Here is a 13,009-nt window from a genome sequence, read left to right on the forward strand (position 1 = left end):
GCCACTTGGATTGTCTCCCTGCCTGGAGACCCAGTGAGCTGGCTCTGGGCCCAGCCTTGCCCCCCTACCTGTCTCCAGACCTTGGCTAGAGCTATATTTTGCTTGGAGCGCCTGGAAGAGCTTTATTTGTCTTTAGCGCTTGAGAGCGCTTTATTTTTGGTCCTAGCGCTGGGGAGCGCTTTTGTGCACAGCCGGTGCCCACCCGGCATTTGCCCGCTTTAATTGCCGATTTTAAAGCCCCCTGGCAGGTGCCCACCCCGCCAGGGACCTTGCCTCTATGTTTGGGGCCCGATCGAGTGCCCACCTCGATTCATTGTGTATTTTAAAGCAGCCGGTGCCCACCTGGCATTGCCCCTCGAAAATCACCGCCGCAGCCCATGGGCATTGAAATCGTTGCCGGGCCGCTGCCTAGTGCGACCCGGAAGTGGTTGTAGCCGGCCAATTGCGGCGCGGCCAGGACCGGAAGTCCCGCCCCGCAGCCGCGATGAAGAGAGAGCCGGCGCCTGGTCTTCCCCCCCCCCGGGGCTCTCAAGAGCGAGGGAGAGCCCCGGAGAGAGAGGGAGAAGTGTGGTGAGAGCCCCCGAGGAGCGGGAGCTCTCAAGAGGAGCCGCCCAGGAGAAGCGAGAGCCGCCGCAGGACCGGGTGAGTGACGGCGCAGTGGTTGTTCCAAAGGAGGGGGAGGCGTCGGGGCACATTGCCGGTGCCCGCCCCCCCCCAGTGCTCTCTCCCTGAGTGAGCGAAATTGTTGTTAGAGCCCGAGAGGCTCTTGGGGGGCAGTCATTTGTTGAGAGCCGAGCCAGGCTCAGAGTGCCCATTACAGGCAGAGCAGGAGGGAGGCCATCGGGGCGCATTGCCGGTGCCCGGCCCCCTCCACCAGTAGGGCCGATTTTCCGGAGGGAGGCTGGGAGGGTAGAGTGGCCCCAGCAGTCAGCGGGTCGCTCCCCCAGCGAGGCCGCATTTCTTTACTCAGAGCCCAGCGAAGCTCCAAAAAGGGGACAGTCTCTGTTGTTGAGGAGCCCAGAGAGGCTCAGGGGCCCATGTGTGTATTTCGAGTCTCCCACCACGAGGGATTCCAACACCGGGGGCATTGGTTCTCTTGAGTCCAGGAGGGACCCCAACAACGCCCCCCTTTGTGTTCTTGAGCCCTGAGAGAGGCTCAGCAGCGCCCCATTTGTTTTAAGAGCCCAGAGAGGTTCTTGAGGGCCACATTAATGTCTTAGAGCCCACGAGGTGCTCAGGCGCATTATTGTTGGTTGAGCCAGAGAGGCTCAGGAGACAGTCAGTTGAGCAGAGCCTGCGAGGCTCCAGCGTTGGCCCCAGCCTTGTCTCACACAGCTGCCCAGCACTTCGTTGCCAGCTGCCACGTTTAGGCCCCTGACACTGGGACACAGGGCGAAGGCCAGTTGGCCTAGGGACAGTCACAGGTGGTGACTTATGTGAGTTTGGCGCAATTGTTAATGTTCTGCACCTCTGAATGTGTTTTTATGCGTCATGTGCCTTGTTCTTACACCTCTGAATGTATTGTTGATGCATCATGTGTTTTCCTTCCTTACACCGCTGAATGTATGTTTATGCATCATGTGTTATGTGCTTACACCCCTACAGGTATTGTGATACTTAGGTGGTTGTTTTTCTCCTAGTGCAGGTGGTGCTAGTGAGGTCCTGGTTACCAGTGATTACTGGTTGTGTGCTATTTTGTGCTACAGTGATTTTACATTCTATGTTTTATATTCTAAAAGTGTTACTTCTAAAAGTGCTGATTCCTGACAGTGGTCCAGGTGGCCCTGTCTTGTACATATCCCCTGTAAATCCTGCCCGTGCCTGTTGGCACATTGTAAAGTGTGTGTTTTTATCTAATGTGTTTTGGTGTAATACAAAGGCTATTTTTATATAACCTTGTGTGGAGTTTCCTTTGTGGTGGGTCTTGGATGTTGTTGCTGGGGTGCGTGCGCAAATACTTAACTCACATCGCCTCCAAGTTTAGCCTTGCTGCTCGCGCCACGTTACCTAGAGGGTGAGCAGGGGTTATCTTGGCGTGTAACTCCCTTGCCCTGACTTAGGAGTGGTGGTCTCTGACTGACTTTGGCGCAAGCCCTGGCCAGCCAGGGATCCCATTTCTAACATACCCTATGCGGTGCTAGCTACATGCCTGCCCAGCGCATAGACACCATCGTGGGTGATACTGCGCTTTACAAATACACAGAATATAACACCACTGGCTTATGTGAAATCTCTCAAAAGCGCATACAACATAACTTACAGGTGTGGGGTAAACTGGGAATGAAAGCAAACCTCAAGCTCAACATGGGAGCAATTCAATTGTGTCTAGTATTACTAAGAGAAGCTGAAGGAGAAGCAAGCTCCGTCTTCAGCTAGGAAACCAAGAGCGTCAGGTCTCAGGCGATATTGCCTGGTGAGAGGCTTCAGCCACTTCGACCAACTTCAACACACCGCCATTCTTCATCACACTGTAGGAATGCGCCTCTCTTTGTATGATCGCCACACAGGTCTTGGACTGATGCTACTGGTTTTTCGACTCTGTAGTGCCCTGGGCCCTGCGGTCCGGGCCCTAGGGCATGTGCTCCAAAGCTGCAAATTTGTGTACAAATGGCTAATGCCCGACTGGCTATTTTCAGCTTGCCTATAAATCTCTACTGTATGGTACAAGAGGTACCTAGAGCAAGTAACTTAACGGTCACTAGCGGACAGCGGCACTTAACTGGGCCCCCACCGCGGTGACAAAGGTGAAACCGTGCCTCCAGGCCTACCACTACAGCCTAGCCAGGCGGCTCCCAGACGGCCGTCTCAGCTCGGCAATATAAACTCTCTTGACAAGTCAAAATCTTCCTATTTAATATTAATGAGTCAACACAAGGGAAGGCCTTGGTAGCCCACCAGGCAGGGTTGTGTTATTAGACGGAAAGGCATCTTCCTCCCATTTTCGCCTGTCCTAACAGTGACACTCTCTATTGCCATTTCCATTGTAGTAAGGCCGGTAACCCCACAGGCTAGCATGAAGTTACACTCGCCACTGGGCTAAGTGCTAACTTCATTTAGGATCATGTACTCCATGGTATCAGATTAATGGTTAAATTAAACCAGACTTGTTGCTGGGTTCGGATTTAAAGTAACGTCGAATACAAAGGTGACTACAGAAAGTCACCACTTTGTTGCCTAAAACCTCTGCTAGCCCTTCCTGGCTGTCTGCAGCTGGTATGTCCGCCGCCGGTATGCGACCTTTGACCCTGCCATCAGGTAGGTCGCCCCCCAGCCGCCACACGGTCCTCCTGTGACGCTGCCCCCGCTGTCGCCTTGCCCCTGGTGCCGCGCGAGTCCCCTCTGTTGCTCACGGTATCTCATTTTATTTTTACTGTCATTGCATTCTGTCATTATTTGTATTCTCCTGCTGCTCGCTGTACTCTATTTTTACTTTCACTGCATTCTGTGATTCATTGTATTCTCCTGTTGTGCCTAGTGCCTTGTTGCCTTCTGTGCCCCTTGCTCCCCCGCATCGCCTCCCGTGTCCTGTCCCCCGTTTCCCCGGTTCCCTCTGTGCCATCTCCCCGCCGCTGCGTCCCTGCAGCTCCGCCCCCGCCATTCCCATTCGCCACCCCACTCCCGCCTCCCAGCTGCTCCTACCTCCCACAACCCCTCATAAGGAGGCCGCAAATGCAAGCCCGTCTGTGCCCGTCCGCGCCTGGACCGCGCCCAGCGCCAGAACCCTTGGCCCACGCCGGAGCCTCGGAACTCGACTGAGATACGACTCCTCCACCCTCATCGCACTCAACACCGGACATCGACCCGCCTGCTATAGAGCAACCCTGAAGTGAACCCAGGGACCCTTCACCTGTGAAGCCTGCAAATTCACCTGCCTCCGAACCTGCAGACCTCCCACCGGACCTAACATCAACAACAACCACCTCAAGTGCATCCTCCTCAACACCCACTCTGTCCACAAGCACGCCATCGAACTCTGGTGGGACCTCCTCGACACACCAGCAGCAGACGTCGCCTTCCTCACGGAAACCTGGATGAACGCCTCCTCGGCCCCCCAGACATCGCCATAGCCATCCCGGACGGCTACAAGATCACCCGGAAGGACCGCGTCAACCAAACCGGAGGAGGAATCGCCATCATCTACAGGAACACCATCAACATCATGACCAACGACGAAGACACACTCTCTACCGCCGAACATCTGCACTTCCAGATTCACACCAACCCCAAGACCACTCATAGAGGAACACTTACCTACAGACCCCCGGGCCCGCGCACACAATTCAGCGAAACCATCGCCGACTTCATCAGCCCGCACGCCCTAGCCTCACCAGAATACATCCTCCTAGGGGACCTGAACTTCCACCTGGAGAAAAACAACGACAACACCACCACCACCCTGCTCGACAACCTCGCCAACCTCGGACTCAAGCAACTGGTGAACACCCCCACCCACCTAGCTGGCCACACGCTCGACCCCATCTTTTCCGCCAGCAACCACGTCTCCTTCAGCCACTCCACCGGGCTACACTGGACCGACCACAGATGCATCCACTTCACCTTCAATAAGACCACATCCCACCTCCGCACGCAACAAATCCCCAGCAGATGCTGGAGCAAAATCACCACAGACCAGCTCCTCTCATCACTGAGCCAGAACCCGCCAGCCGACACCGCGGACACCAACAACGCAGCCCACAACCTCGCACCGTGGATCACCAATTGCGCCGACGACCTCGCTCCACTGAAGAACTCCCCAGGCGAGTCCCGCAACAGGAAATCCTCATGGTTCACCGACGCCCTCAAAAACTCAAAGAAATCCTGCCGAACCCTCGAAAAAACCTGGCGCCGCGATCAGACTACCGAAAACATGACTGCCCTCAAGAACGCCACTCGCGAACACCACCAGATGATCCGCACCACCAAAAGGGCATCGTTCAAAGAGCGGCTAGACGGCAACACCCACAAAAGCAAGGAACTCTTCAGCATCGTCAAAGAGCTCTCCAACCCCAGCGCCAGCACAGCACAGTGGACCCCTAAGACCTCAAGAACTTCCGCCCCATTTCTCTTCTTCCCTTCCCAGCTAAAGTCATCGAGAAGACCGTCAATAAACAGCTGACTGCTTTCCTCGAGGCAAACAACTCGCTTGACCCGTCCCAGTCCGGATTTCGAGCCAACCACAGCACCGAGACCGCCCTCATCGCAGCCACCGACGACATCAGGACCCTGATGGACAACGGAGAAACAACCGCTCTCATCCTCCTAGACCTCTCGGCTGCCTTCGACACAGTCTGCCACAGCACCATGATAACCCGCCTCTTCAACACAGGGATCCAAGGAAAGGCCCTGGACTGAATCAACTTGTTCCTCTCCGACAGAACCCAGAGAGTCCGCCTACCTCCTTTCCGCTCAGCAGCCACCGAGATCATCTGCGGCGTACCCCAAGGCTCCTCGCCAACCCAACCCTCTTCAACATCTACATGAGCCCCCGCGCCGCCATCGTATGCAAAAACACCATCTCCTATGCCGACGACACCCAACTGATACTCTCCCTCACCAAAGACCCAGCCACCGCCAAAACCAACCTCCAGGAAGGAATGAAAGACGTCACAGAATGGATGAAACTCAGTCGCCTGAAGTTGAACTCAGACAAGACGGAGGTCCTCATCCTCGGACAATCCCCTTCCACCTGGGACGACTCCTGGTGGCCCACAGCGCTGGGCGCCGCACCAAAACCCACGGACCACGCACGCAACCTGGGATTCATCTTGGACTCCTCCCTCACAATGGCCAAGCAAGTCAACGCCATCTCGTCATCTTGCTTTAACACTCTGTGCATGCTCCGTAAGATCTTTCGGTGGATACCCACCGAAACCAGAAAAACCGTCACCCAGGCCCTCGTCACCAGCCGACTGGACTACGGGAACGCCCTATACGCAGGAACCACAGCCAAACTTCAGAAACGACTCCAGCGCATACAGAACGCCTCCGCACGACTCATCCTCGACATCCCCCACCACAGCCACATATCCGCCCACCTGAGAACCCTGCCTGGCTCCCCGTCAGCAAGAAGATCACATTCAGGATCCTCACCCACGCACACAAAGCACTCCACGACAATGGCCCCGAATACCTCAACAACCACCTCTCGTTCTACACCCCCACCCGCCAGCTACGCTCTGCCAGCCTTGCCCTCGCCACCGTCCCACGGATCCGGAGAACCACCACCGGAGGAAGATCGTTCTCCTACCTGGCAGCCAAAACATGGAACTCACTCCCAACACACCTACGACTGACCGAGGACCATCTCACCTTCAGGAAACACCTCAAGACCTGGCTCTTCGAGCAGTAGCGACACCCTCCCCCCTCTCCCTCCAGCGCCTTGAGACCCTCACGGGTGAATAGCGCGCTCTATACATTTATAGACTGATTGATTGATTGATTGACACAACAAGCTGCCTCCCTGGTAGGAAGTGTGAAGAACTCCCAGGAACAAAGAAAACTGTTGGTGGGACGAGTCTGACCGCCTTCAGTACGAGGACTAGTGTGCGTTGCCACCGATGGCCAAGATTCAAAGAGGCTACCACCTCAGAGAATCAACTGTGAGTCACACCTTAACCTGCCCACCGCTTTGAGTAGGCAGACAGGCTGGTCTCTCTTCCAGAGGAGGACACCCCGTTGTAGAACCCCTAGGGCTGTGCCCAGAGCGTTACACTGGGGGCGAAGGCTTGAGGCGTCTTGGATTCAGGCACGCTGGTCAGGTTTCTTGCCAAACCCTCAGCAAGTGATGTAAAGTGTGAAAGGTTGCCCCATTGGATATTGAATCCTTCCATCCCACAAACATGACGTTGGCATCAAAGTGGCACCCATGGCACACAGTCCTTTGCTCGATACTGGACTGGAAGGAAGAGAGAAGGACTGCCCTGCTATTCCACCGACCCAGTAAATACCAAGGATCGGACTGCACCCGAAGGGACCCACAGAGAGGACTATGCCTGCTATGGCCACACGTGGAAAAGAACTCCACTTGTGCCAGGACAGAAGGGACCCAAGGGCTAGACGGCTAGCATCCTATGAAGCATCAGGACTACAAAAGCTGAAGAAGCCTGCATCCCTGAGAGCTCAGCTGCCCACGACCACCTGCTCACAGCTGGATGCCAAAGTACAGCCTGGGAGATAGAGCCCTGACAGTCACGAGGTGTCCCCAGGGTTGTTAGTCCGTGACAGACGTCAGAGTAGACTCTAGACCTCCAACAAGAAAGATTTGCTCACCTGCAAGGACCTACTGAGACCACTGTCACTGGCAGACTACTTGCGACTGGACCCGTGCTGGACTCCACTGGTGTATTAAAGGATATCGAGTTCCAAGCTAAGAAATGCCCCCTGATGCTCATGGTGTGCACAGGAAGACTCACGACTCTTCACAGGATCCTCATCATCTCCCGTATCTTCAGGATCCTGTATCCTCAGCAGGGGCGGCTCCTCCACCAGGGCGGAGGAGCGTCGCCCTACTGCTTTTGCGCAGTGCGAGAAGCAGAAACATAAAAACGGTAATAGCTACCATTTTATGTTTCTGCTTCTCGCACTGCGAGAAAGCAGAAGGGTTTGGTTGTGGGCGGGCTGGTGGGCGGGACTGCTCTGCGAGCAGGGCTGGGCCAGGGAGGAGCAGTGTGCCCACTCCTGAGGGCGAATGACTAGTTTGCTTGTCCCTCTGGGTGCACCCACACCAGTCATGCGCACTCTGCCCTTTCTCCATGCAGGCTGCAATGCAGCCTACATGGAGAAAATGGCCTCCCTGTAAGTCCCTGGCTGGGCGTCGTCCCGACCAATCACAACGCTGGCAGCGTTGTAATTGGCTTAGGGGAGGGGAGACAGGCTGCCTCCTTTCTGTCGGAGGTAGGAGAGCAGGAGCCAAGAAAACACGGGACCCGGCCGGCCGACAGGGACGTTTTTTAAAATGTATTATTATATTTCCCTGCGTGACCCTCCCTGTGCAACTCCCCACCCCCCAGACCCACTATTAATGCCGGCCGCGACTGACCTCAGCAACAGCATCAGGACGACTTCTTAGCTGGACCGCGATAAAGGATAAAGATACAGGAAAGCCCCCAAGACTGTTAGACCCAATAGGTAACTGTACTCCTGGGCCTGTGTGGTCTCTGTGATTAGGACAGGCCGCGAAGGGTTGGGAGCCAGAGGTTTTTTTTAGTCACCATTCCAGACCATTTTCTCAAAAACGCTACGCCTCTTAAAAAGATGTATTAAACTCTGGGGACTGAGATGCAGTGATTTATTTCACATTTGAAAAATTATATTTCCGGTACCCCTCTATAGGTTTTTGTTGTTTAGGTGTTTATTGAAAGCTAAAAATATATTCTGGTTCTATAAATGGGTGTCAGATTTTTATTGTGTCATTTTTCTTACTTGTTGACTGTTTTGGTACTTGTAAATGCTTTACACGTTCCTTTGATTAAACCTGACTGCTCTGTGCCACAGCGACCTAGGACTAAGCTACATGTTTTATTAAAGAAACTAACTGGACCTGATAGAGATTGGGACATTACTACATGGCGAAGTCTCACAAGCACACTGCGTAACTATCCACTTTCCTATGGTAATTTGTTTTGCTAGGAACCTGGAGCAGGACAAAGCGGAAATTTAATCTGATGCCAAGAAACTGCTGGCTGGATACCATTTCTAGCGGGTCTCACTGAAGAAAAAAGTTCTAAAAAGTTTACAAACTTTTATTAATGGTGCTCAATCAGCCACAAGAGTACACTTCTAAGGCACACTGTCTCCAAGGGGCCTCCTCCTTTGAGAGCCTCTCAGGGTGTCATGCAGGGGTCAACAGGAACGTCCAGTTGCTACGGGTCAACTGGGCACTTCCAGGAAAAGGCCTCTTGCAGCTTGTTGTGTCCCTGTATGACTTCGAGGGACACTGATCCCAGGACTCGCGTTGTGAACAGAGGAGTAGCCGCGGGAAGAGCCCTGTTGATTGCACTGCGTGCCCGGCGTCCTTGAGCATCTTCACCATCCTATCCCTTGCATCAGGACCACTTCTATAGGAACCGACAGCAAAGGATAAAATTGCCTGGAACGGACTGAAGACTACTTCACCTGCCGAGGTCACTGTGTCTGAGGGCGTAACTGGTCCCACTGACTGTCTCCCTGCCACATTTGGTCGCTCAAAGTAACTCTAATCGACCACAACACAATTAGCCATATGTTTTTGCTCAAATATTTTCTAAGTGTCAAATTCAGTGAATTTGCCAGAGCTTGCTCGCGGTTGAGTAAAAAGTCCATATTTACAGTACATTGGAATATCTATATGTCTGGAGCCCTCCGGTGTATCTTGTTCGCTGCGCTGTTTAAAATAAATAAAAATACAGTCTATAGTTATAAATGTGTGTTGGATTTCTCATGTGTCTCTTGTATTTCTTCTTAAATTGTTTTGTTGCCGTTTAAATGCTTAACACACATTTCGCTGTGTGAGCCTTGCTGCTCAGTGCCAGTGCTCAGGTTGAGCTGAGGGTTTTACAGACGAAACCTACTGGTCCTAAAGGGGTTGGTAAGTGTATTGCATGGTGAGGTTGCACAATAATGCCATGTAAAACACCCCCTTTCCCCACACCATTACACTGTATTTGTATTAAATATAAAAATACGTCTTTGAAAGGAGTCTGTAGGTCGTACAGGGCAAAAGCTACAGATTAAAGAGTATTATTTATTCTATGACTTTCCGATCTGCCCACTACAGCTCGACCAGTGACAATGCTGTTTTGGCCGTGGCCACGGGGGGTACAGGACATTTCTAATGTCACACATGATCCAGACTTGAATATCCAGCACCCTCGTTTGTGGCAGCATGGTGCCCACAGAGTGACAGATTCATTATTTAAAATCAGGTTTTCCTACCGGTCACTGTGGTAGGTGCACAAAAGGTGCTGAAGCCACGAGTGAGATTCAACTTTGGGTATACCTCTGCACTATGAACTAGGGTTTTATAGGAAAGGTAAATCAATCAGCAAATTTGTATGGCGCGCTACTCACCCAGTAGGGTCTCAAGGCGCTGGGGGGAGGGGTCCGTTACTGCTCGAAAAGCCAGGTCTTGAGTTGTTTGAGTTGTTGTGTCAACGAGGTTATAAGCCAATTGTGACACGTCTTGGGGTCAGAGCACATACACTGGGGAGTGGATAGCAGTATCCCAGTGTTAGATTTCAAGATTACCAGCAGGGGAGGCCCCCAAAAAAATTAAAACTGGAGGTTACCACCCTAAAAGAGGTCGCTTAACGACAACTATGTACCCTGGGGCCGTTACGCTTTTCTTTCAACAAGGCTCTGGGAGAAGAGACACTCAAAATGTACTGAGAGAAAGTGTGCCTTTTAGAAGGTCGCTTCAGGCAGTGCTTAATTTGCGCCCATGGTTTCTGATACTCGGCACCGGCGCGTAATTGTGAACACTGGCGCTTATGACAGTCTGCCACATGGCGGCGCTGTCAACCTAATTTAGGTACGAGCACAACAACTGCTGTTTATTAATTTAATATACATTAACAATGACTGACACCTGCCAACCAAGCCATTCTTATAGCTTTGGGGCCTGGAATAATATGAATTGTCACACTTGCAACAGTGTGACGGACAGTAGTTATGTTGCACTAGCGCTGGCGGGGGCAATAGACGGGGCAAGCTGCGGTGGCCTCCTGACTAGCGCCCTGGCACCTATGCTTTTACAAATCAAGCGCGGCCTTCAGGATGCAGGGGCAGAGACACAGTGAAGGTACCAGCACAGTGAGACTGTGGGGAGATACTATCAGACACTATTGTCACATCCCAGACCCGGAGCACTCAACAGAAGAAGGATGCATCGCTGCCGAGGAAAGCTATTGTCACAGAAAAGACGCTGAATGCCTGGCACGTTCAGAGATAGGTTAATACTGATAGAATCTATCTCTGAAAGCCCAGAGGATGACAGGGCACAGAACTGCTGGGAGAAGCAATAGTCACAGCAGAGACTCAGGACTCTGCGCCCTGAGCAGTTCCAGGGTGCAAAGCTGCTGAGAAGCAATAGTCACAGCAGAGCCTCAGGACTCTACGCCCTGAGCAGTTCCAGGGTGCAAAGCTGCTGAGAAGCAATAGTCACAGCAGAGACTCAGGACTCTACGCCCTGAGCAGTTCCAGGGTGCAAAGCTGCTGAGAAACAATAGTCACAGCAGAGCCTCAGGACTCTACGCCCTGAGCAGTTCCACGGTGCAGAGCTGCTGAGAAGCAATAGTCACAGCAGAGCCTCAGGACTCTACGCCCTGAGCAGTTCCACGGTGCAAAGCTGCTGAAAAGCAATAGTCACAGCAGAGACCCAGGACTCTACGCCCTGAGCAGTTCCAGGGTGCAAAGCTGCTGAGAAGCAATAGTCACAGCAGAGACCCAGGACTCTACCCCCTGAGCAGTTCCACGGTGCAAAGCTACTGAGAGAAGCTGCCACTTCACTTACTCTGTGTTGAGCTCCATCCACTTCTCCAGCTGGCCGGTGATGTTCTGGCGCCTCCACTCGGTCAGATTGGCCACAATGACCCCGGGGTTGAAGGAGCAGGCACTCGCTTTCAGGCCCAGCTTCCGGACGGTCTCCTTCTTGAAATCAAGGAATCCGATGTAATTTAGCTGTGGGTGGAGAAGAGACACAGAGTTTACAAGGGAGTGCGAGCTCGACCTATCAGATGAAGCTCAAATAAAGGCGCGTCGCCTCCACTGACCAACACCACTGGGCAGAAACCGGACACCTTTTTATTCATTACACAACTGAGAATCAGGGTTAGAGCGGGCAGGTCAACAACAAGCATAAAGAGTTTCACTTTCTACAGCTCCTGCAAACCTTCAATGCTTAACTGGATTCTTGAGATGTTGGATTTAAAAAGGTTGAGATCAAAACACGCTAGGGATTGCTTCTAGGGCCCTTCAAACTCTGCGCCTCAGCTGACAGTGCGGAGGGGCAGGTCCTAGGGACCTTAGGGGAGCACGTGCGTTGAAGAGAGTTGCCACCTAAATACCAGCCATGAGGACACCGTTCCATTTTACAACCAAGTGTGTTCTGGGATTTGTAGACCAGAGTTGCAAGTGTCACTTGAAAAGAACCAACACCATTAACAGATGCCGAGGATACGACTGGTTAGAAGATCGCTCAGGATTACAGACCAGTGGAAACCCTCACCCTGACTCCTGGCTCCTCAAACAAGAAAGCCGCTCTTCGGCCAATGACGCCCGCCCATGCCTTGGGGCTCTTGCTCAAGTTTCTGAGTGTAAAATTTATTGTGTTAAAATCAACCAAGTACAATATATACTAGGTTAACAATCATTTGATTTACAGATTGTCAAGAACCTGCTCAACGACCGATGAATCAACTCTAACCCAGAGTCCCCGGACGCTAGCTTCAGCTGATCTTCGCCTGTTGCTGCAGCGAAGCACCTGGTTACGGTGCGGATGTGAGTCGAGAGACGAGCCTTAGTTAGGCTGAGTCGAGGTATTTCACCAGACTGCGGACATAACGGTTGGGCTAAAGTGAGAGGCAGACGTTCATAGCTTCTCTGACTGATCTAATTTTGTGTTCAATGAAAGATTGACATAAATATTTTTCCACAAGTCCAGGGGATCAGGGCAGGTACAGTACACGTTCCATAGTGTCGTCCTGCATCATCATACCATATACTACAGAACAGGGATTGGTCCATAAAGAAAGGCCAGCAACAGCAGCCGTCTTATAGGTATAAATAAAACCAACCCATTCAGAGTTCAAGACCAGAAAAGCTGCACTACGAAAAATAAACTGTAAACACAAAGCTAACTTCCAGTTCACTAAATCTGATACAAATACTAGTATCCAAGAAACAGCATAGTTAATTATTTTTTTAACGTATTCACTTGTATTTGACACGGGTTACCACTCCTCCGCCTCTTTGTTTCCTCTTTAAGGCACAGAAATCTACATTTATGTGTGGAGGGACAAAGTGTTCACAGAAC

General features: G+C 52.2%; 1 protein-coding gene across 5 annotated transcripts in view; it reads right to left on the reverse strand.

The window, feature by feature from the left end:
* The window catches only part of GLT8D1 (glycosyltransferase 8 domain containing 1), a 60,728-nt gene that overhangs the window by 12,744 nt on the left and 34,975 nt on the right, over window positions 1–13,009 (reverse strand). For all 5 annotated transcript variants that reach the window (XM_078661912.1, XM_078661909.1, XM_078661910.1 and 2 more), the window contains exon 8: window positions 11,489–11,655. In XM_078661912.1, the coding sequence (XP_078518038.1) occupies window positions 11,489–11,655 (167 nt within the window). The remainder of the gene's footprint in view (window positions 1–11,488; window positions 11,656–13,009) is intronic.

The sequence above is a fragment of the Lissotriton helveticus genome, chromosome 9, assembly GCF_964261635.1.
Source record: "Lissotriton helveticus chromosome 9, aLisHel1.1, whole genome shotgun sequence".
NCBI classification, from domain to species: Eukaryota; Metazoa; Chordata; class Amphibia; order Caudata; family Salamandridae; genus Lissotriton; species Lissotriton helveticus.